The 26,346-nt window shown below is 41.6% G+C and overlaps 1 protein-coding gene across 1 annotated transcript in view; it reads right to left on the bottom strand.

The window, feature by feature from the left end:
• Positions 1–1,605: 1,605 nt before the first annotated feature.
• LOC143782376 (nucleoside hydrolase-like) overlaps positions 1,606–26,346 on the bottom strand; it is a 134,800-nt gene continuing 110,059 nt past the window's right edge. The window contains exons 5-6 of the mRNA XM_077269759.1: positions 8,913–9,049; positions 1,606–2,086 (exon numbers count right to left, since the gene is read on the bottom strand). Coding sequence (XP_077125874.1) covers positions 1,739–2,086; positions 8,913–9,049 — 485 coding nt within the window. The 3' untranslated portion in view covers positions 1,606–1,738. The remainder of the gene's footprint in view (positions 2,087–8,912; positions 9,050–26,346) is intronic.

Genomic DNA, 26,346 nt, shown 5'->3' with positions numbered 1-26,346 from the left:
TAACTCTAGCGCTGTCTCCTGCACGGTCCGTGTGGTACTCAGTCAGCACACGGACAGCACACGGATGCCATCTGTGTGCGGTATGTGTTGACATGCACCCATCGACTTTAATGGGTCCGCGCGTTTCGTGTGTAGCTTCGTCTAAGGGGGAGTGCGTGGGGGACGCACTCCCCCTTAGACGAAGCTACACGCGAAACGCGCATCGGGTTGCCGCTACCACCTACAGGTAATAACTCAGTATATTCTCCTCTAAATGCTATTTAAAATAACTCTTATGTGTGGACTATCCCATATTTAGGCTGCTAACCACTTAGGGCATTATATACTTACTGAACCACTGGGTCTCATTTATTTAGCATAAAGAGTTACACTCCTGTATCCCTATTTATCTTGTGAATAGCCTCTTTATTGTTTAGTCTTCCCACACTTAATGTGAATTATCTACCCAAAGACTCACACATTTTGGTAAACATCTGAGATAGTTTTCATGCGCACACTGGTTTTTTGTCACTTTTTGGCATTAATTACATGGTAAGAAGCCACTTTTTGGGCTCTTTCAATTGCACTTCTTCCATAGTATAAGATCAGTGCATGATGTATACTTATTATAGGTATTCATTGTAAAATTTGTGTATATTTGAGAGCATTACAATCGATTGCCTCTGTGGTGGTTCCTTCTTTTTGCATAATCCTATCCCCATTTTTTACATCCTTTACTATATTATTGTTTTTACAAGTGTTTCAATAAAATCTTGTTATTTTATGGTTATCTGCTTCTATGTTCTTTTTTTGATGTATTCATTGTTTTGAAGCTTTGCCACTGATCTAGGCAGTAGTTTTGTTTTTTGATGCATTCTTCCCGATCCATGTTGACACATTTTTTTATTGTTGAATGTAATAGGTGACAAAGTAGATAAATGATGCATAAGAATAAATCCACTTACTCCAGATGTGATTGGGTTTTTAAGTCAATTTTACTTTTCACTCATTAGTTAACATTAAGGGAGGTTCAGTGCTGATGTAAATTTGTCACAATATCAGGTGCTAACACTTTATAATATACAACGTGTTATAATTTTGCCACAGTAAGAAATTATGGCAGTGTATTTGCCAAAAAACAGGCGTATACCACTTTGAAAAGTCACAACTTTTGAAAGCAAGGAGAAGTTGTTACAAAATGTTGCAACTTTTCGCCTTTTCAAACCAGTTTCAAGCAACAAGAGTGGAGTTGGGGAAAAGTCAGAGCGGTATAGGTTGTGGCTTAGGGTGCCCATCAAATTCATCAATAGAGCCAGGCTTTTTTACTTCAGAAATGTTACTCCAGTTACTGACTGGAATTATATTTTTGGAGAGGCACATGTCATTGAGAAGATTTGCAAAATTCACTGAAAGTAGTGTGCTCCTCTTAATGAATTTGGTGCAGCTTATTCCTGCACACCCAACATTGATGATGTATGAAATACCATTGGTGCATGAAAAGGCAGTCTTAATGAATCAGGCCCCAAATGTATAAGAGTGGAAAGCTTTCAGGTGAAGATCTAGCATAAAGTGAGTCTTCATTTAGAGTCTCCTGCAAATGAACTGAGAACAAAGAATGAGAATAGATTATAGTCATACGCAATTTAATTCTAATTACAAAGTACAAAGGATTCCATTGTGAACAAGCCTAGTCTGATACAGAATCTATTGCACAGAAAGCTTATTAAAGTGCCTATGTTACATATACAATACAACCAGATTATTTGATAGAGGATTCCATAAGTGCTTTAAACTTTTCCATATCACACCCATTGATCACAAAGGTCTTGTGTGTTTTCTTAAGCTCATCAATTAAATCCAGCACCATCATTCCACGAGTAAATTTTCCAGAGAGCTCCACAGTTACTGCGCATTCGATGACTTTTGAAACTATACTGCCATCAATAGCTGCTGCCATCGCAAAAGAATCACAGGGAACAAATCCAGGTCCACCCACAATGGCCTTCTGCTCCTTCTCACTCCTGGAGTATTGCAAGCTGTGGGCATAGATCTTCTTCATAAAGTCTGATTTCTTAGTGCCCATATCCACCCATTCATCATACCACTCCTGTGTGTCAAAACAGAAAACATGAGGTATCTAGTAGAATGAAGACCACGTACTTCTGCATAACTATATTTCTGTGAATAAACCCCATGTCTTATTACTATAGCAGTACATTTTGCTTTTATCCTAAGACCTTTTAGCACCTAAGATTGCAAAATAATGAAAAATTGACTTCTTCCCACTGCAACCATTTTTCATATTTGCTCTTTCATTTCTTCTCCTTATTCCAAAAGTCATAACTTTTTTTCATTGGCATACATATGTGGGCTTGGTTTTTGTGGGACAAGTTGTAGTTTTGAATGACACCACACATTTTACCATACATTGTGCTTTTCATCGGGGAACATAGTGTGGTGAAATGGTGAATTGTTGTTTTTTGTCTTCTTTTTACATCCTTCATTGTGAGGTAAAAAATTTCCTGGTATCATGATTTTCCAGGTAAATATGATTACTGTGATTTCAAAATTGTATTATTTTTTTTTTTGCTTTATTTTTAATTTAACCCTGACATACATTTACATATTATGTTGTGTCCCTGACTTTGATGTGGCCTCACATGCAGAGCCCACATTTTTCCCAGCAGATGATGGCGGATTTATTCAGCCATCATGTGCCTTTTACAGCCGCTAGTAAAATGGAGTTCAGCCAGCAACTGATATCCCCGGATGTCAATGTCTAACAGCAGATTTTAACACATGTCAGCAGGGTGGGCAAGTCATTCCATCGAACATCAGCACGTAGATGGGTTGCATAACAGCCAGGTGTCTGCTGATGATTCCCATGCTTGCCATGACCATTCTCCTGTGAAAATCAGTCTGTAGCTGGTGCTCACAGGAGAACGCGATTTTAGCTATACATAGCAGTGCTAATGCACTACTATATATAGCACAAGCAATCAGACAATCGCAGCTTCAAGTCCCAAAGGGAGACTATTATATACACAGTAAAAAGTTACAATAATATAGTAAAAACAAAAGTATTTAAATATATGAAAAAAAAAGTTCAAATCACCCCCATATTTCCCCCTTAAAGGGAACCTGTCACCCCCAAAATCGACGGTGAGTAAGCCCACCGGCATCAGGGGCTTATCTACAGCGTTCTGGAATGCTGTAGATAAGCCCCCGATGTATCCTGAAAGATGAGATAAAGAGGTTAGATTATACTCACCTGGGCGGGCGGTCCGATCCGATGGGCGTCGCGGTCTGGTCCAGGGCCGCCCATCTTCATAGGATGACGTCCTCTTCTTGTCTTCACACTCCGGCGCAGGCATACTTTGTCTGCCTTGTTGAGGGCAGAGCAAAGTACTGCAGTGCGCAGGTGCCGGGAAAGGACAGAGAGGCCCGGCGCCTGCGTACTGCAGTACTTTGCTCTGCCCTCAACAGGGCAGACAAAGTATGCCTGCGCTGGAACCGCAGCGTGAAGACAAGAAGAGGACATCACTGATGAAGATAGAAGGTGCCGGACTGGACCGCGACACCCATCGGACCAGACCGGGACCGGGACCGCCCCTGGGTGAGTATAATCTACCCTCTTTTTCTCATCTTTTAGGATACATCGGGGGCTTATCTACAGCATTCCAGAATGCTGTAGATAAGCCCCTGATGCTGGTGGGCTTAGCTCACCGTCGATTTTGGAGGTGACAGGTTCCCTTTAAAAATAAAGAAATTTAAAAAAAACATATTTGGTATTGCTGCATCCGCAAAAGTCTCACCTATCAAAATATAAAGTAAATTGATTTAATTGGTAAAAAACATAATGAGAAAAAAAGTCAAAACTCCAGTTTTATTTTTTGGCCTACACAAAAATGCAGTTAGAGGCTACATTGTATCTACCCCAAAATGGTGTCAGCTTAAATGTTAGCTCAGGGCAAAAAAAAAGAGTCATCACACTGCACTATATCCCAAAGGGCTCTTTTCCACTTGAGAGAAAAAAAACGGTCCGATTTACAGACTGAAAAAACGGAGGTAACTCATATGAACTCCAGCATGGGAATTTTCCTGAATATTTTCACACGCTAGAGTTCATATGAGTTTATACCAGCAGGGGGCACCGCAAGTCTAGGTAGCTACGTTCCCCTAAATTCCATTCATTCCCCAGATTTTACAGGCAGGAGCAAAGCGGCATTAGCAAAGCTCCTGGCTGTAAAATTATTTAACCCCTTCAGATGGATTTAGAGCGTGGGACAAGACTGAATGACGGAAGGTATGGGATATTGTTGATTTTTTATTTTAACTTTGTTTCAGAGAGTATAATAAACTATTACAACACCATGTGTCTTTATTTCATTAAAATACTTTTTTCCTAATGTGTGTGTGCTTTATTAACCATTTACTAGTATTGTATTAATAATGGATAGGTGTCTTATTGACACCTCTCCAGTATTAACCAGGCTTAATGTCACCTTACAATAGCAAGGTGATATTAACCCTTTATTACCCCATATCCCACCGCTACACATGAGTGGGAAGAGAGTGGCCAAGTGCCCTTTTCTGGGGTGGCTGGGGCAGATGTTTTCAGCCAGGAGGGGGGCAATAACCATGGTCCCTCTCTAGGCTATTAATATCTGCCAAAAAAGAAGAGAATGTCCAGCTTAACCGAATCTGTAAAAAGGAGTTTTCTTTATTCACAAACTTTAAACAGAGGATACAGACTTCAGCACGAACCATATGGGTAAGAATCTCAACGCGTTTCTGGAGACTCCAAAAACGCATTGAGATTCTTACCCATATGGTTCGTGCTGAAGTCTGTATCCTCTATGCTTAAAGTTTGTGAATAAAGAAAACTCTTTTTTACGGATTCGGTAAAGCTGGACATTCTCTTCTTTTTTGGACTTTATATGCCTGGACACAGCGGGTCTGTGCTCCCGAGGTTTGGTTTATGCATCACGGGTGAGCTGGCTTATATTTCTTATTAATATCTGCCCTCAGTCACTCGCTTTACCACTCTGGGGGAGAAAATTGTGCGGGAGCCCACGCCAATTTTTCCCGTGATTTAACCCTTTATTTTAACAGCTAGAGCAACCAAATTTTACACACAGACAATTCTAACATTAGTAGTGAGGAATATGTAATAAAATAAGGGATATGAAATGGTTTACTGTATGTAAACCATGTCTCATAGCCTGTCAGGTTTGTGAAGGAGATAGCAAAAGCCGGCAATTGAATTACCGGCTATTCTGCTATCTAGCGCTGCATTAAATATATATATATATATATATATATATATATATATATATATATATATATATATATATATATATATATATATATATATATATATATATATGCTCACTCACACATATATATATATATATGTATATATACCTATTCTATGTGTATATATCCATTCTATTCTAACCTGTCAGTGTGATTTTACTGTACACAGCGCTGAATTGCCGGCTTTTCAAAGGACACCGGTGCGTAAAAATCGGACAGAACTCGCATGGTGGAGTGCTGTGCGATTTTTTTCTCGCACCCATTGACTTACATTGGCGAGTCTCGTCCGAGAATCGCAGCAATACGCAGTATGCTGCAATTTTTTTCTCAGTCCGATTTCAGCTGAGAAAAAAAATCGCAGATGAGATGTCACCCATTGAATTACATTGGTCCGAGTGCAATCCGATTTTTTATCGGATTGCACTCGTCCGTTTTCCTCACAAGTGGAAATGAGCCCAAAGACTGAAAATGGCAACGCAAGCAAAGTTTTTTGATTTTCCTTTACCAATTTCTAACATTTTTTTCACCATTTAACTAAAAAAGACTATACACATTTGGTATCTGTATAATCATACTGACCTGGGGAATCATATTGCCAGGTCAGTTTTTCCACATAGTAAACATGGCACAATCCCCCTCATCAAACCCACTCCCCGCCAAAAAAAAAAAAGTGAAATTACACTTTTTTTTGCAATTTCAACGCACTACTTTTCCCGGCTTTCCAGTACATCAAATTATAAAATGAGTGATGGGTCACTCAAAACTTTGTCTCGTCACACAAAAAACAAGCCTCATAACTATGTATACAGAAAAATAAAAAGTTATGGCTCATGGAAGAGGAGAAAAAGCAAAAATGAAAAATTGTTCTGCGGTGAAGAGGTTACATAGTGATAAAAATTGTAAAAAAATTGAAAAAATACATTTACGTATCTCAATTTTCTGATACCTGTATTTTATTATTCTGAGAATGTTGCTGTTGCAGTTGCACTTTGTTGCATTGCAAACTGGGATTCATATTATTGGGATACATATACTGTTTCAAACTCTTTTTACTGCATTTTTGGGGGGTTGGTGAGCTGCAACTAAAAAGTGGCAATTCTCGCGTTTCAATTATCTTGCCCTTTATCTTTTAGCATATTGGTCAAATAATTTTAAATTTTGATTTTGATTAGAATTTGTGGATGTGGGGGATACCAAATATATGTATTTCTTATTTCTTTAGTTTTAAATGAGGAGAATGGTGTGATTACATTTATTTTTACATTTTCTTTAATTAGTTTGTTTTTATAGTTTAAAACCTTCTTTCTTCACTTTTCAGCCTACCGTATTTTCCGGCGTATAAGACGACTTTTTAACCCCTGAAAATCTTCTTAAAAGTCGGGGGTCGTCTTATACGCCGGGAATCGTCTTGTACGCCGGGTGTATATGGTGGGTGGGGGGTGGAGTGGTCCTGATGACGACGAGGGGGCGTCTCACAGGAAAGTGAATATCTCCCATTACCTCATCGTAGCGTTGCAGCGTGGGGTCTCTGTGCTGGGAGCGGCGGCTGCTGTGCTGTGGGGCGGCGGCTCCTCTTCTGCAGTGTGGGGCCTCTGTGCTGTGGGGTGGCGGCGGCGGCGTATCTTTATGCAGTCGGGGCTCCTCCGGCATCTCCTTAAAGCCTGGAGGCCCCGCCGGCAACTCCATCGGTGCATTGCGGGGGCCTCCGGGAAAATGGCCACTGCTCAGATTCAGATCTCGTCCCGAGATCTCGGGAGACGAGATCTGAATCTGAGCAGCGGCCATTTTCACGGAGGCAGCTCAATAGGTGCGATGCGGTGGCCTCCGGGAAAATGGCCGCTGGGGGCGGCGCATGCTCAGATTCAGATCTTGTCCCGAGATCTCGGGACACGAGATCTGAATCTGAGCAGCGGCCATTTTCCCGGAGGCCACCGCATTGCACCGATGGAGTTGCCGGCGGGGCCTCCAGGCTTTAAGGAGATGCCGGAGGAGCCCCGACTGCATAAAGATACGCCGCCGCCGCCACCCCACAGCACAGAGGCCCCACACTGCAGAAGAGGAGCCGCCGCTCCCAGCACAGAGACCCCACGCTGCAGCGCTACGATGAGGTAATGGGGGATATTCACTTTCCTGTGAGACGCCCCCTCGTCGTCATCAGGACCACTCCCCCCCCCCCCCAAAAGGCACATATTCACCGGCCCTATAAGACGACATACGGTGTATAAGAAGACCCCCGACTTTTAAGAAGATTTCATATTTTAACTGGAAAAGTTGGGGGGTCGTCTTATATGCCGGAAAATACGGTATTTTAGTCTCCATAGGGTACTTTAACCTGTGATCATTTGAGTGTTCATTTTACATGCAGCAGTATGTCCCCTTTGATTTGTAAAGTGCCATGGAATATGTTAGCGCTGTAGAAATAAAATAATTATAATTAATTTACTTCAAAAATATTATTCCAGTCAGTAACTGGAGTAACATTTCTGGAGAGGCACATGCCACTGAGAAGATGTGCAAAATTCACTGAAAGTGGTGTGTGCCTCTTAATGAATTTGATGCATCTTATTACTGCACACCCATCATTGAGGATGTATGAAATGCCATTGGTGCATGAAACGGCAGTCTTAATGAATCAGGGCCCAAATGTATAAGAGATTTGTAGAGTGCCATGTAATATGTTAGCACTGTAGAAATAAAACAATTATAATTAATACTTCAGAATTGAAGTAAATAGTGGAAATAATTGTGTATGAAGGTCAGCCTACAACTTTCAGCATGAACACAGCTGACATGGAATCACAGGGTCGGGTGATAGGTACCTGATTTTGCAGGCCAGGAGTATCGCTGCCTGTGTTTGACACTAAGATTTAAGGGGTTAAAAGTTTCAGAGCTATGTGAAGTCTCTGCTAGAAGCAATAAAAGTATTCTCTTGCCTTGGGGTACAAGTCTGCAGACACTATGTGACTGCAGACTTGTTTATCCACACTGTGTGCACACTCTGCACTGGGAGGATTCTCCGATGCTGGTGCCGAGAGCAGGCGGGCACATGGTGGCAATTTTGCGATCTGCATACATGCAGTCACATGCTGACTAGATGTGTGTGTCCTACCTCAATTCACGCCTAGTCGGAATGTGGCCGGGTGTATGCAAATTGAATACTTGCAGTCACATGACCACCCGCTACCAGCACAGGAGATTCCTCACAAGGCGCAGACTTTTAGAATGAGTGCAGACTTGTACCCCAAGGCTGGAAAACCCATTAAATAATGAGTGCTGGCTGTACAATTCATCCGTTGTACATGTACGGCAAATGCCAGGAGGGCGATAAAGGGGTTGTCTGGACTAAATAAAAACAATTGGGGATATTGATGGAGTGAAAATAACTAATTCAGACATAGTCAACTGCTGATACTGCCATGGATCCAGGGCAGGCTACACTGGAGGTCTGCACCAACATCATGAAGAAATGTGCCCTTGTTCTTGCCAGAGGACCAATGGAACCTGCAATTGCAGTGGTCGGGTGACTACACTGGGGCATGATCTGATGTTTCCTTGTAGCCTGTTAAGAACCATTGTTAATGTACATTTGGCCTATGAGTTTTTAGATTTCTCACCCATGAGAGTTTGTGACGACATGAAAATTCCCATGTAGCAATATAGGTTGTACACAAGTAATCATTGAGGACAATGTACGCCGCTTCCGGGTCGGCAAGGAAGTTGAATTCTCCACAGGCTGAAGTATTTCCTCTTGCTAAAAAAAACAAAAACGTATCAGTAACATGATTTTACATTAGAGGCAACAAAATAAATACAGTGCAGTTATTGCATCTGAGAAAAAAAAAAAGTATTTACACATGGCACCAAGGAATTCCTAAATAGCCAGGTTCACAATGGACAATCATAATGTCATTCTTTAAGAGGCTTTCCAAACGTACAAAAAATAGAGTGTATTATTTTAGAGAAAATATCTGACTGCTCAATAGATAATGCCATCATAGCTCAGAAGTATTTACATGAGGACATGTTTTTGTGAAATTAATTGTAGTTTTATCACCATTTACTTTGCTTTTTTTCCCAATACACCCAACACATTTTGTTTGTAATGTATTGTTTTAATTATGTTTGCATCTTGGTAAAATAGCACATTAAGTTTATTCTAAGGGTATGGTTACATAGTTATGAAATTTATGTTTTTATGACTTTTTAAAAAAAATGTGGCTAGTGTTGCCATATTCTATTTTTTTTAAGCTTATTTTTTAGCAAGACGAGATGTAATTTCTGTTCTCCATATAACTTTTTGGTCATTTTTCATTCTAATTTTTAGGGAAGTAGGGCAATAAAACAATAATTATGATATTATGTTTTCTTTTAATGTGTTCACAGGGCGGGGAAAATACTATAGTATTATACCATCATAATAAGAATTTGGACAGTCATTAACATTGCGATACAAATTATGTTTTTTCTTTTATTTTGTTAAGATATGTTTATTTAAAGCGAACCTTTTTAGCAGGATTTTGCTAATCTGGGGACAAACATTCTGTCTCGCTCTGTCTCTATGATGAGGAACATGTTTGTGCAGCCAGTGGGCAGGTCTTTTCTTCCTTTCTCTGACCTAGAACAGGAAGATAAGACTTGCCAACAGTCCCGCCCCCGAGCATCTCATTAACTGAAAACGTCTACCACTGATTACACAATTACCATAAGATGGATTTCTTCACCCCAGGTATCATTTTAATCAGTGTAACAACACCAACATGACAATGCCTGTAGTTTACTTAGCAAAATCTTGCTGACGCTTCGCTTTAATGGATGGAAATACGGAAATTACTTATCTTATATGTTTTGTGTTTTTTTATATTTGTAACTTTTTTCCAAACAATTCTATTAGCTGGAACTCTGACAATACACTGCAATATTTATGAGGTGGGGCCTAGTAGGAGTACTAATATGGCACATGCAGGAGTCTGGCAAAACACTCAAACATCAATCCCACAATCATTTTATGGTGGAGTGATGGTGTGACAGAGGCCCCTCTTTCTCTGTAACCATTTAGATACCATGTTTAATAGAATCTGTACCATTCAAAAGGTTAAACAGCCAAGATAAAAGCTACCTCTAATCAAGGCATCGGCAGGAGTATGTCTGCAGTAAAGCTCCAAAGCTTGCACTTTTCACTTCCTGCAAATATTTACCCAACATATACAAATGTTGCTAAGAGGCCATATAGTACAAAAAAAGTATTTTTAAAGCACTGTAGGAAAATAGTCTCTTCAGAGAGGAAGAGGACTAGAAATCTAGTGCCACATATTGGAAGTAGCAATCCTAAATGTCAATGTCGACCCTTTAACGAGCCATGTCACATGACTTAGTGCCACTCTAGGTGGCACTAGAGTTCTAGTCCTCTCTGTTATGATCTGGTGGCCTAAGAGCAGCATGATACGTACTCTGGAGAAGGTGGTACTTGTACTTACCGCAGACCCTGAACTTAACACCGCAACTAGAAGTAGCCGTGGAATGCACCTATCACTCCCTAGACATCTCGACACAGCCGGAGGACTAATTACCCCTAGAGATAGAAAAGGGAAAACTATCTTGCCTCAGAGAAAATTCCCAAAGGATAGACAGCCCCCCACAAATATTGACTGTGAGAGGAGAGGGAAAAATATACACAGACTGAAATCAGAATTTAGCAAAGGAGGCCACTTCTAGCTAAATAGAAAGGATAGGACAGAGTACTATGCGGTCAGTATTAAAACACTAGAAAATATCCACCACAGAAAATACAAAATCTCCACAGCTAACTAAAGATATGGAGGGTATATCTGCATCTCCAGAGATACCAGCTTGGCTAAACAAATCCTTATACAGACCAAGCTGGACAAGACAAAAACATGGAAAAGAACTGAACAATAAGGCCACAGCATGTGGACAGCAAAAATCAAGGCCAGAACTTATCTTTGTTGAAATGAACAGCAAGCAGGAGAGAGCAGGCAGGGATGTGAATCCTCCAGGAACAATGGACAACTGGCACTGACTAAAGGGTCAAGCAAGGCTAAATAGCCCAGTCAGGATTGCAAAAACTTGACACACCTGATGAATGCTGCGATCCAGAGACAGCAGCACTACCACTTATAACCACCGGAGGGAGCCCAAGAGCAGAATTCACAACAGTACCCCCCCCTTGAGGAGGGGTCATCGAACCCTCACCAGAGCCCCCAGGCCGATCCGGACGAGCCAAATGAAAGGCACGAACCAAATCCTCAGCATGAACATCGGAGGCAACAACCCAAGAATTATCCTCCTGGCCATAACCCTTCCATTTGACAAGATACTGAAGCTTCCGCCTCGAAAAACGAGAATCCAAAATCTTCTCAACCACATACTCCAACTCCCCATCAATCAACACCGGGGCAGGAGGATCAACAGAGGGAACAACGGGCACCACATATTTCCGCAACAAAGATCTATGAAAAACATTATGGATGGAAAAAGAGGCTGGAAGGGCCAAACGAAAAGACACTGGATTGATAATCTCAGAAATCCTATAAGGGCCAATAAACCGAGGCTTAAACTTAGGGGAAGAAACCTTCATAGGAACATGACGGGAAGACAACCAGACCAAATCCCCAACCCGAAGCCGGGAACCAACACACCGACGATGGTTAGCAAAACGCTGAGCCCCCTCCTGAGACAACACCAAATTGTCAACAACATGAGCCCAAATTTGCTGCAACCTGTCAACCACAGTGTCCACCCCAGAACAATCAGAAGGCTCAACCTGCCCCAAAGAAAAACGAGGATGAAAACCAGAGTTACAAAAGAAGGGTGAAACCAAGGTAGCAGAACTAGCCCGATTATTAAGGGCAAACTCGGCCAATGGCAAGAAAGCCACCCAATCATCCTGATCAGCAGACACAAAGCATCTCAAATAAGTTTCCAAAGTCTGATTAGTTCGCTCGGTTTGGCCATTTGTCTGAGGATGAAACGCGGAAGAAAAAGACAAATCAATGCCCAGCCTAGCACAAAAGGCCCGCCAAAACCTAGAAACAAACTGGGAACCTCTATCGGACACAATATTCTCCGGAATGCCATGCAAACGAACCACATGCTGAAAAAACAACGGAACCAAATCAGAAGAGGAAGGCAACTTAGGCAAAGGTACCAAATGAACCATCTTAGAAAACCTGTCACAAACCACCCAGATAACCGACATCCTCTGGGAAACTGGAAGATCCGAAATAAAATCCATAGAAATATGCGTCCAAGGCCTCTCAGGGACCGGCAAAGGCAAAAGCAACCCATTAGCGCGGGAACAGCAAGGTTTGGCCCGTGCACAAGTCCCACAGGACTGCACAAAAGAACGCACATCCCGTGACAAAGAAGGCCACCAAAAGGACCTACCAACCAAATCTCTGGTACCAAAAATCCCAGGATGACCAGCCAACACAGAACAATGAACCTCCGAAATCACTTTACTAGTCCATCTGTCAGGAACAAACAGTTTCCCCACTGAACAGCGGTCAGGTTTATCAGCCTGAAATTCCTGAAGAACCCGTCGTAAATCAGGGGAGATGGCAGAAAGAATCACCCCTTCCTTCAGAATGCCGACCGGCTCAAGGACCCCAGGAGAATTAGGCAAAAAGCTCCTAGAGAGGGCATCAGCCTTAACATTCTTAGAACCTGGAAGATACGAGACCACAAAATCAAAACGGGAGAAAAACAGGGACCATCGGGCCTGTCTAGGATTCAGCCGTTTGGCAGACTCGAGGTAAATCAGATTCTTATGATCGGTCAAGACCACAATACGGTGCTTGGCCCCCTCAAGCCAATGTCGCCACTCCTCAAATGCCCACTTCATAGCCAACAACTCACGATTGCCGACATCATAATTGCGTTCCGCAGGCGAAAACTTTCGAGAAAAGAAGGTACACGGTTTCATCAAGGAACCATCAGAATTCCTCTGAGACAAAACGGCCCCTGCCCCAATCTCAGAAGCGTCAACCTCAACCTGAAAAGGAAGAGAAACATCTGGCTGACGCAACACAGGGGCAGAAGTAAATCGGCGTTTAAGCTCCTGAAAGGCAGAAACAGCCGCAGAGGGCCAATTCGTCACATCAGCGCCTTTCTTCGTCAAATCGGTCAGGGGTTTAACCACACTGGAGAAGTTGGCAATGAAACGGCGATAAAAATTAGCAAAGCCCAAAAATTTCTGAAGGCTCTTCACGGATGTGGGCTGGATCCAATCATGAATGGCCTGATCCTTAACCGGATCCATTTCTATAGATGAGGGAGAAAAAATGAAGCCCAAAAAAGAAATCTTCTGTACTCCAAAGAGGCACTTAGACCCCTTCACAAACAAGGCATTATCACGAAGGATCTGAAATACCATCCTGACTTGTTTCACATGAGACTCCCAATCATCTGAAAAAATCTAAATATCATCCAAATATACAATCATGAATTTATCAAGATAATTCCGAAATATATCATGCATGAAGGACTGAAACACAGATGGAGCATTAGAGAGTCCGAATGGCATCACAAGGTATTCAAAATGACCTTCGGGCGTATTAAACACAGTTTTCCATTCGTCACCCTGCTTAATACGAACAAGATTATATGCCCCTCGAAGGTCAATCTTAGTAAACCAACTAGCCCCCTTAATCCTAGCAAAGAGATCAGAAAGCAAAGGCAAAAAGTATTGGAATTTGACCGTGATCTTATTCAAGAGGCGATAATCAATACAGGGTCTCAAGGAGCTATCTTTTTTGGCAACAAAAAAAAACCTGCTCCCAATGGTGAAGAAGATGGCCGAATATGCCCCTTCTCCAAGGATTCCTTAACATAGCTCCGCATGGCGGTATGTTCTGGCACAGACAGGTTGAAAAGTCGGCCCTTAGGGAACTTACAGCCTGGAATCAAGTCAATAGCACAATCACAGTCCCTATGCGGTGGAAGGGAACTGGACTTGGGCTCATTGAATACATCCTGGAAATCTGACAAAAACTCAGGAATTTCAGAAGAGGGGGAGGAGGCAATTGACATCAAAGGAACGTCACCATGAACCCCCTGACAACCCCAACTAGTCACAGACATAGATTTCCAATCTAATACCGGATTATGCACCTGTAACCATGGGAAACCCAGCACAATAGCATCATGCAAATTATGCAACACCAGGAAACGACAATCTTCCTGATGGGCTGGCGCCATGCACATGGTCAGCTGTGTCCAAAACTGAGGTTTCTTTTTAGCCAACGGTGTAGCATCAATGCCCCTCAAAGGAATAGGACTCTGCAAAGGCTGCAAGGGGAAACCACAACGTCTGGCAAATTCTAAGTCCATTAAGTTTAGAGCGGCGCCTGAAACCACAAATGCCATGACAGAAAAAGACGATAATGAGCAGATCAGGGTCACAGATAACAGAAATTTAGGTTGTACAGTACTGATGGTAACAGAACTAGCGATTCTCTTGGTACGCTTAGGGCAATCAGAAATAACATGAGCAGAATCGCCGCAGTAAAAACACAACCTATTCTGACGTCTGAATCCTTGTCATTCAGCTCTAGACACAATCCTATCACACTGCATAGGCTCAGGACTCCGCTCGGAAGACAATGCCATAGTGTGCACAACTCTGCGCTCGCGCAAGCGCTGATCAATCTGAATGGCCAGAGACATAGAATCACTCAGACCAGCAGGCGTGGGGAACCCCACCATAACATCTTTAACGGATTCAGAAAGACCCTTTCTGAAAATTGCCGCCAAGGCATCCTCATTCCATTTAGTCAGTACAGACCATTTTCTAAATTTCTGGCAATATGATTCTGCCGCTTCTTGACCCTGACACAGGGCCAACAAGGTCTTCTCAGCATGATCCACTGAATTAGGTTCATCATACAATAACCCAAGCGCCTGAAAAAAGGTGTCTACATTAAGCAACGCCGGATTCCCAGGTTCCAGGGCAAATGCCCAATCCTGGGGGTCACCAAGCAGCAGAGATATAACAATTTTAACCTGCTGGATGGGATAACCAGAGGAACGGGGTTTCAGAGCAAAAAACAGTTTACAGTTATTTTTAAAGCTCAAAAATTTGGACCTGTCCTCAAGAAACAAATCAGGAGTTGGAATTCTAGGCTCTAAAACCGGAGTCTGAACGATATAATCGGAAATACCCTGTACTCTAGCAGCAAGTTGATCCACACGAGAAGCCAATCCCTGAACATCCATACCAGCGCCAAACTCCTGAGCCACTTAGAGGTAAATAGGAAAAAAAAAAACACAACAGACTACAGAAAAAAAAATGGCTCAGCACTTTCCTTCCCTTCTTCTGAGACGCGGTTAACTCATTGTAGGCCAGTTATACTGTTATGATCTGGTGGCCTAAGAGCAGCATGAGACGTACTCTGGAGAAGGTGGTACCTGTACTGACCGCAGACCCTGAACTTAACACCGCAACTAGAAGTAGCCGTGGAATGTACCTATCACTCCCTAGACATCTCGACACAGCCGGAGGACTAATTACCCCTAGAGATAGAAAAGGGAAAACTATCTTGCCTCAGAGAAAATTCCCAAAGGATAGACAGCCCCCCACAAATATTGACTGTGAGAGGAGAGGGAAAAATATACACAGACTGAAATCAGAATTTAGCAAAGGAGGCCACTTCTAGCTAAATAGAAAGGATAGGACAGAGTACTATGCGGTCAGTATTAAAACACTAGAAAATATCCACCACAGAAAATACAAAATCTCCACAGCTAACTAAAGATATGGAGGGTATATCTGCATCTCCAGAGATACCAGCTTGGCTAAACAAATCCTTATACAGACCAAGCTGGACAAGACAAAAACATGGAAAAGAACTGAACAATAAGGCCACAGCATGTGGACAGCAAAAATCAAGGCCAGAACTTATCTTTGTTGAAATGAACAGCAAGCAGGAGAGAGCAGGCAGGGATGTGAATCCTCCAGGAACAATGGACAACTGGCACTGACTAAAAGGTCAAGCAAGGCTAAATAGCCCAGTCAGGATTGCAAAAACTTGACACACCTGATGAATGCTGCGATCCAGAGACAGCAGCACTACCACTTATAACCACCGGAGGGAGCCCAAGAGCAGAATTCACAACACCTCTCCCTCTCTAAAGAGACTATTTACATATTTCCCAGAGGAGCATTGCGGCTTTAAGTCTCCTCATCTCGGCATGCTTAACAAGTCACTCTTCACAAGGAGAAACGTTACTGCTTGGATTAAAGCACTGTAGAAAAGTAATGTATGGGTGTTCTCTTACAACCTGGAAAGAATGTTGAAGATTTTCACGGCAGATAATGCATAGAGTGAAATCTGTAGAAAAAAACACAACACCCAAAAAATACAAACAATGTTCTTCATAGTGATGTTTTTTAGGTGGTGTTTAATTAGTAACATTTTATACTTGATTTTTTTTTAGTTTTCTAAAGACCTATGAAGAAGACCAGAGGAAGGCTGGGCCGCTCCCCCAGCAGCTATGCAGGGCCCCTTGTTATTTCTTCAGTGCTGCTTGATGGCCGTCACTTTATCGGGGTATTCCCATCTCTAAGATCCTATAAAAACATGTAGTTGGAGTAATAATAATAGTAATAATATTATATTATGATATAATGACAATTAGTTATCCAGTTGCAAGTGGTCGTAACCATGGATTCCTAAGGTTCTTCATGAGTAAAGAGCCATAGTGAATCAGAAAAAACTATACTACATTTCTAATTGGAGGAATTTTCTAATATTGTTATTATTATTATTATTATTATTATTATTAATAATAATAATAAACCTACTACATATAGGGATAGGATCCTGGAGATGAGAACACCCTTTTATCAAATATGGCCATGCACTCTGCTAGTAGTGACGAGGCCGGGTCACCATGCAAGCATAATTAAAGGTACAGTGCTGGTCTAGCCACATCACTACTAGCAGGAATGGCCACACAGTGCACTGTGCATGGCCATGTGTGTTAAAGTGATGAACATCAAGCAGCACGACCTGCACAGTAACATGGCAGCGGAGCTGAATAGAGACAAGCTGGGGGAGGTGACCCGCCCTGTTGAGGTGACCTGGGCCCATATGACCATTGACGGGATAGTACTTCATATGCAATCAGCCGTGCTCACGGGGGGATTAAGGCCAGGTGTCAGCTGATTATCACAGCTGCCATCTGGCACTATATGCCAGGAGCAGTTACGGACCACTCACGGCAATTTAACCCACAAAACACTGTGATCAAACAAGATCGCAGCATTCCGGTGGCATAGGGAAGCATCGCGCAGGGAGGGGACTCCCTGCGTGCTTCCCTGAGACACTCAGAGCAACACGATGTGATCACGTTGTTCTGAGGGCCTCCTCCTGTCTCCTCCCTGCAGGCCCCCGGATCCAAGATGGCCATGGGGTCCTTCCGGGTCCTGCAGGGAGGTGGCTTGTCAGTGCCTACTGAGAGCAGGAACTGAGAAGCCTCCTGCACTGCCTGCGATCTGACACTATATAGTGATGTCCCACCCTGGGATAAAGTAAAAAAGTAAAAAAAAAAGTTAACATGTCTAAAAGTATTTAAAAAAAAAATCCTAAATAAAGAAAAAAAATAAATAAATATTGTTCCAATAAATGCATTTCTTTATGTAAATTAAAAAAAAAATAAAAGTACACATATTTAGAATTGCCGCGTACGACCCAACCTATAAAACTGTCCCACTGGTTAACCCCTTCAGTAAACACTGTAAAAAAAAAACGAGGTAAAAAACAATGCTTTATCATGCCGCCGAACAAAAACTGGAATAAAACGCGATTAAAAAACGAACAGCCACACAGCATCATCAGCAAAAAAATAAAACAGTTATAGCCCTGCGAATAAAGCAATGCAAAAATAATTATTTTTTATACAAAATAGTTTTTATTGTATAAAAGCGCCAAAACATAAAAAAAGATATAAATGAGGTATTGCTGTAATCGTACTGCCCCAAAGAATAAAACTGCTTTATCAATTTTACCAAACGTGGAACGGTATAAACGCCCCCCCAAAAGAAATTCATGAATTGCTGGTTTTTGTTCATTCTGCTTAACAAAAATCAGAATAAAATGCGATAAAAAAAATGTCATGTGCCTGAAAATGGTACCAATAAAAAGTCAACTCATCGCACAAAAAACAAGACCTCACATGACTCTGTGGACAAAAATATGGAAAAATTATAGCTCTCAAAATGTGGAGACGCAAAAACTATACAATAAAAAGCGTCTTTTAGTGTGTGACAGCTGCCAAACATAAAAACCCACTATAAAAACCTGCAATAAATAGTAAATCAAACCCCCCTTTATCACCGCCTTAGTTAGGGAAAAATAATAAAATAAAAAAAAGTATTTATTTCCATTTTCCCATTAGGGTTAAGGTTAAGATTGGGGCTAAAGTTAGGGTTTGGGTTGGTGCTAAAGTTAGGGCTGAGGCTAAAGTTAGGGTTATGGTTGGGGCTAAAGTTAGGGTTACGGTTGGGGCTAAAGTTAGGGTTAGGGTTGGGGCTAGAGTTGGGGTTAGGGTTTTGATTACTTTTATGGTTGGGTTAGGGGAGTGTCAGGGTTGGGGTGTGGTTAGGGTTATGGTTAGGGTTGGGATTAGGGTTAGGGGTATGTTGGGGTTGGGATTAGGGTTAGGGGTGGAGTTAGAATTGGGGGGTTTCCACTGTTTAGGTGCATCAGGGGCTCTGCAAATGCAACATGATGTCCGATCTCAATTCCATCCAGTTCTTCGTTGAAAAATTAAAATGGTGCTCATTCCCTTCCGAGCTCTGCCATGCACCCAAACAGTGGTTTTACCCCCACATATGGGGTATCAGCATACTCAGGACAAATTGGACAACTTTTGCGGTCCAATTTCTCCTGTTACCCTTGGAAAAATAAAAATTTGGGGGCTTGAAAAATCATTTTTGTGGGAAAAAAAATATTTTTTATTTTCACGGCTCTGCGTTATAAACTTTAGTGAAATACTTGGGGATTCAAAGTTCTCACAGCGCATCTAGATAAGTTTCTTGGGGGGTTTGGTTTCCAATATGGGGGTCACTTGTGGGGGGTTTCTACTGTTTAGGTACATCAGGGGCTCTGCAAACGCAACGTGATGCCCGCATACCATTCCATCAAAGTCTGCATTTCAAAATGGCACTCCTTCCCTTCCGAGCTCTGCCATGTGCCCAAACGGTGGTTCCCCCCACATATGGAGTAACAGCATACTCAGGACAAATTACACAACAACTTTTGGTGTCCAAATATCTCCTGTTACCCTTGGGAAAATAAAAAATTGGGGGCGAGATATGACTATTTTGTTGCTGTGGCTCCTGAGCTCCTGCTGGTCTGCTGTGGGCTCCCTGCAGCTCGTTACTCGGTGCTCTGCCTTTCCACATTCTGCTGTCTACAGTTCTTTGTGCATCTCATGGATGCAGTCTGTGCTTAACTACTGTCTGGACTTCTAGTTGGAGCTATTCGCCCCTGGAACTGCTGTGGCCAGTAAGGAGTCCAGACATCACCATCTCCTCTAGGTCTGTGGTTGTGTGGGCTGCAGTGCTGGACTTGTGCGGGACTTTCAGCCCAAAGGTACACATAGTAACCTTCTCTTGTTAATTCCACTCCTGTATAATTGCTGGGCTTCTACGTTTAAGTGCCATGTGCATTTCCACCCTTATGATTGCTGGACTACTACACGTCAGTGCTGTGTGTGTGCTAATTCATAATATCGCTGGACTGATTCATTAAATGCGGTGTGCTTACTCACATACTTTCTGCTGGACTCCTACGTTTAGTGCCTATTACACACCTGCGTTATATTACTGTTGGACTGGTTTATTAGCGGTCGCGCCCCTCTCTTCAGTTATTCTGGTCATTTCTATATTGTGGTGTGCTTTCGTTACAATTGCAGGAAGTGCTCTGTTTAGTTTTGTCACACTTGTTAAATATATACAGTAGTTATTTGCATCAACTTTGGTCTCAGTTTCATATTGTCCCATGCAATCAGATTCCGTAGTACCCATATGATTACAATAAGTGTCTTATAGATGCCTCTCCATTACTAAACTGTGGGCTTGATGTCACCTGACAATACAAAGGTGACATCAACCCTACAAATATGAACCCCACTTCCCACTGCTACAGAGCAAGTGAGAAGAGCAAGGCTAAGTGCCAGAATTGGCGCATCTACAAGATGAGCCATTTATGGGGTGGCTGAGAGCTGATGTTTTTAGCCTGGAGGATGCCAATATCCATGGTCCCTTCCCAGGCTATTACTATCAGCCCACAGCTGTCTGCCTAGCCTTTGCTGGTTCAATTTTATAGGGGGACACCATGTCAATTTTTTTCTGGGGTTCCCCTGTAAACTAGCCAGTAAAGGCTATGCAAACAGCTGTGAGTTGATATTAATAGTCTGGGAACCTTTGGCTATTGGCTTCTTCCCAGAATATTAACATCTGCCCTCAGCTGTCGGCTTTCCTTCTGCTGGTTATTAAAATTATGCGGGAGCCCATACATTTAAAAAAAAAAAATTTGGAAAAATAAACAGATTGCATTTCACGCATATTTCTGATAGTTGCTTTTTTGTTACAGCATATGTAGGTTAATTATGTTAGTGCTCCTACATAGGCTGGTGTGTGTATTTTTTAATATTAATGAGGGTATCTGGCTGAAGAGGTTGAACAAGGAAATGACATCACAATTCTTTTTTCTTTTAAATAATATATCTTTATTTAGCTCTATGGATTTACAAAAACGCATCAAAATATGCATTAAAATCTGCATAAAAAACGCCCAGAATTTCCACTGCATTTTCTGCCAAGAGATGCAGAAACCGCACAGAAATTTTCACAAGCAAATCCGAAATGTGCCTAAAAGTCAAATGTTGCTCCTTCCCTTCCGAGCCCGCTATGCTCCCAAACAGTGGTTGTGTCCCATATATGAGGTATCGGCATGCTCAGGAGACATTCCACAACAAATTTTGGGGTCCATTTTGTACCTGTTATCTTTATGAGAATAAAAGTTTGGGTCTAAAGTAAAATTTTTGTGAAAAAATTAAATGTTAATTTTTTTTTTTTTGTTTCCAATTCTAAAAATTCCGGTGAAGCATCGGAAGGGTTAATAATCTACTTGCATGTGGTTCTAAGCAGATTTTAGAATGGTGTCACTTTTTGGTATTTTCTGTCATATAGACTCCTCAAAGTCACTTTAAATGTAATGTGGTCCCATATATAAAATTCTTTTGTAAATTTTGTTGAAAAAAAAGGAGAAACTGCTGGTCAACATCTAACCATTATAACTACCAAACATAAAAATATGTTTCAAAAATTTGTACTGATGTAAAATAGACATGTGGTAAAAGTTATGTATTAACTATTTTGTGTGACATAAGTCTCTGATTTAAGGGCATAAAAATTAAAAGTTTGAAAATTGCTACATTTTCAAATTTTTTGCCAAATTTCTGTTTTTTTCACAAATAAACACAATTTGTACCTTAGAAATGTTACCACCATCATGAAGTACAATATGTCACAAAATAAGTATCAGAATCAGTTGAAGGTTTTCCAGAGTTATTACCGCATAAAGTGACACTGAATTGCAAACTTTGGCCTGGTAATAAAGGTACAAACAGGCTTGGGGGCTTAAAGGGGCTAAGCAGCTAAAATGTAATAACACCATTGTAGAACCTGCTGTTGTGAACAAGTAACAATTATTATTAACATGCTATGGCCGGGGACACACTTAACGTATAAAAAAACGGTCCGTTTTTCACGGCCGAGAATCGCACAAATGTTTCAAAAACAGTGATCCGTGTGCAGTGCGAGGATGCGATTTCCTCGCATCAAATGATCCGTGTGACATCCGTATGGCATCCGTATGCCGAGATTTTCTCGCAAGCTTGCAAAACCGACATCTAATGGATTTATGTGCTCAAATGTTCGGGAAAACATATATACAGTATATATATATATATATATATATATATATATATATGTCATTGAGACACATATATATATATTCTGTATTTATATTTCATTCAGCGCGATATCTGTGAAAAGCCGGTAATTCAATTGCCGGCTTTGCATTTCTCCTTCCCAAACCCGACAGGATATGAGACATGGTTTACATACAGTAAACCATCTCATATCCCCCTTTTTTTGCATATTCCACACTACTAATGTTAGTAGTGTGTATGTGCAAAATTTGGCCGCTGTAGCTGCTAAAATAAAGGGTTAAATGGCGGAAAAAATTGGCGTGGGCTCCCGCGCAATTTTCTCCGCCAGAATGGTAAAGCCAGTGACTGAGGGCAGATATTAATAGCCAGGAGAGGGTCCATGGTTATTGGCCCCCCCGTGGCTAAAAACATCTGCCCCCAGCCACCCCAGAAAAGGCACATCTGGAAGATGCGCCTATTCTGGCACTTGGCCACTCTCTTCCCACTCCCTGTAGCGGTGGGCTATGGGGTAATGAAGGGTTAATGCCACCTTGCTATTGGAAGGTGACATTAAGCCAGATTAATAATGGAGAGGCGTCAATTATGTCACCTATCCATTATTAATCCAATTGTTTGAAAGGGTTAAAAAACACACACACACATGATTAAAAAGTATTTTAATGAAATAAACACAGCGGTTGTTTTAATACTTTATTGCTCTCTCATTCCATTTTCAGACCCTCGCTTGGCAAAACAATAAACACACAAGATACATACCCTCTCTGATGAACTGTCACGTCCCACGAAGTAATCCATCTGAAGGGGTTAACTAATATTACAGGCAGAGCTGCGATAAACCACTCGCTCGTGCCTGTAATCCCCGGGTGCTGAAAGGAAAGCAGTGATCTATACTTACATTCAGTCGCGGTGATGGGCCCCTGCTGGATGTTCTCATGAACTGCAGCCTGGGAACTTTTTCCCACGCTCCAGGTCATATGAGGACATCCACCAGGGGGCGCATCACCGCGACTGAAGGAAATGTAGGTCAATGACCTATAGTTACCTTCAGTCGCGGTGATGCTCCCCCTGGTGGATGTCCTCATATGACCTGGAGCGTGGGAAAAAGTTCCCAGGCTGCAGTTCATGAGAACATCCACCAGAGGGCGCCTCACCGCGACTCAATGTAAGTACAGATCCTGCTTTCCTTTCAGCACCCGGGGATTACAGGTACGAGCGAGTGGTTTATCGCAGCTCTGCCTGTAATATTAGTTAACCCCTTCAGATGGATTACTTCGTGGGACGTGACAGTTCATCAGAGAGGGTATGTATCTTGTGTGTTTATTGTTTTGCCAAGCGAGGGTCTGAAAATGGATTGAGAGAGCAATAAAGTATTAAAACAACCGCTGTGTTTATTTCATTAAAATACTTTTTAATCATGTGTGTGTGTGTTTTTTAACCCTTTCAAACAATTGGATTAATAATGGATAGGTGACATAATTGACGCCTCTCCATTATTAATCTGGCTTAATGTCACCTTCCAATAGCAAAGTGGCATTAACCCTTCATTACCCCATAGCCCACCGCTACAGGGAGTGGGAAGAGAGTGGCCAAATGCCAGAATAGGCGCATCTTCCAGATGTGCCTTTTCTGGGGTGGCTGGGGGCAGATGTTTTTAGCCACGGGGGGGCCAATAACCATGGACCCTCTCCTGGCTATTAATATCTGCCCTCAGTCACTGGCTTTACCATTCTGGCGGAGAAAATTGCGCGGGAGCCCACGCCAATTTTTGCCGCCATTTAACCCTTTATTTTAGCAGCTACAGCGGCCAAATTTTGCACATACACACTACTAACATTAGTAGTGTGGAATATGCAAAAAAAATGGGGATATGAGATGGTTTACTATATGTAAACCATGTCTCATATCCTGTCGGGTTTGTGAAGGAGAAATGCAAAGCCGGCAATTGAATTACCGGCTTTTCTATAGAACACCGCTGCGTATTTCTCGCAATGCACACGCATGGTCCGTGTGTAATCCGATTTTTTCTCGCACCCATAGACTTTCATTGGCGAGTCTCGGCCGAGATACGCTGACAATCGCAGCCTGATGCGAGTTCCCTCGGATCCGAAATACGGTGGAGAAAATATCGGATGATGGGAGCTACACCATAGATTAATATTGGGCCGAGTGCTATGCGATTTTTTATCGCATAGCACTCATCCGTATTACGGTCTAGTGTGACCCCGGCCTAACTCAGTTAATATAAATGCATGAGCAATTCCATTTTAAGGTTCTGCTCCCACTGGCTGCATAGTAGATTTTCTGCTGTGAATTGCAAGGGTAAAATCTGCTGCATATTACTATAAACGCATTGTGGATAACAGTTCCTAATGTCAATTTATCCTGTGGAAATCCCTGCAAAATATAAAAATTATCCGTACAGCAAAATCAGCTGTGTTTTTTTCAGGCATTGCATTTATGATGGTTCACTGTTTGGGCAAGCAGAATAACTGCACTCCTGGCTCAAAATGTGTACCCTGCGATAATAAATGCATCCATCAAACATAAAGCATACCAGTCATTTTAATTTTTATTTCATAAATCAATAGTACATATGAAACTAAGCAATCAGAAAAGTTTTTTTCTCAGTAGTGGGAACGTCTATCTTCACTGAATACAGATTTTACTTCAGAACTGAGATCTTTGATAATGACTAATCAATTCAGACAGAGAAAGGAACACATTATTCTGATAAAATTAGAAAGTTGCTTATTTTCATGTGTACTGTGGATTGATGAAATAAAAATTGAAACAACGGTTACGCTTTAACCCCTCAACAACCACTGATACTCATTAAAACAGCAGCTGTGAAGGGATCTTAATCAGAAATAAGTAAATAGCGCCTCCCTGTGGGTGAAAAATTCCCAGAGGTGACTGCTGTACATGACAGCTGCCACCCTGTGGCATCAGATCCAGCCATTTTTGGAATCGATCGGGGGATGATTAACCCCTTAAGCCCCGAGGGTGGTTTGCACGTTAATGACCGGGCCAATTTTTACAATTCTGACCACTGTCCCTTTATGAGACTATAACTCTGGAACGCTTTGACGGATCTTGGCGATTCTGACATTGTTTTCTCGTGACATATTGTACTTCATGGTAGTGGTAACATTTATTCGATATAACTTGCGTTTATTTGTGAAAAACACGGAAATTTGGTGAAAATTTTGAAAATTTCGCAATTTTCCAACTTTGAATTTTTATGCCCTTAAATCACAGACATTTGTCATGCAAAATACTTAATAAGTAACATTTCCCACATGTCTACTTTACATCAGCACAATTTTGGAACCAAAATTTTTTTTTGTGACGGAGTTATAAGGGTTAAAAGTTGACCAGCAATTTCTCATTTTTACAACACCATTTTTTTTTAGGGACCACATCTCATTTGAAGTCATTTTGAGGGGTCTATATGATAGAAAATACCCAAGTGTGACACCATTCTAAAAACTGCACCTCTCATGGTGCTCAAAATCACATTCAAGAAGTTTATTAACCCTTCAGGTGTTTCACAGGAATTTTTGGAATGTTTAAATAAAAATGAACATTTAACTTTTTTTCACACAAAATTTATTTCAGCTCCAATTTGTTTTATTTTACCAAGGGTAACAGGAGAAAATGGACCCACAAAGTTGTTGTACAATTTGTCCTGAGTACGCTGATACCCCATATGTGGGGGTAAACCACTGTTTGGGCGCATAGCAGAGCTTGGAAGGGAAGGAGCGCCATTTGACTTTTCAATGCAAAATTGACTGGAATTGAGATGAGATGCCATGTTGCGTTTGGAGAGCCCCTGATGTGCCTAAACACTGAAACCCCCTACAAGTGACACCATTTTGGAAAGTAGACCCCCTAAGGAACTTATCTAGATGTGTGGTGAGCACTTTGACCCACCAAGTGCTTCACAGAAGTTTATAATACAGAGCCGTAAAAATAAAAAAATCATATTTTTTCACAAAAATTATCTTTTCGCCCCCAATTTTTTATTTTCCCAAGGGTAAGAGAAGAAATTGGACCCCAAAAAATGTT

The sequence above is a fragment of the Ranitomeya variabilis genome, chromosome 6 (assembly GCF_051348905.1).
Source record: "Ranitomeya variabilis isolate aRanVar5 chromosome 6, aRanVar5.hap1, whole genome shotgun sequence".
NCBI lineage: Eukaryota > Metazoa > Chordata > Amphibia > Anura > Dendrobatidae > Ranitomeya > Ranitomeya variabilis.
The sequence above is the reverse complement of the archived record's forward strand: the minus strand, read 5'-3'. Positions and strand labels throughout refer to the sequence as shown.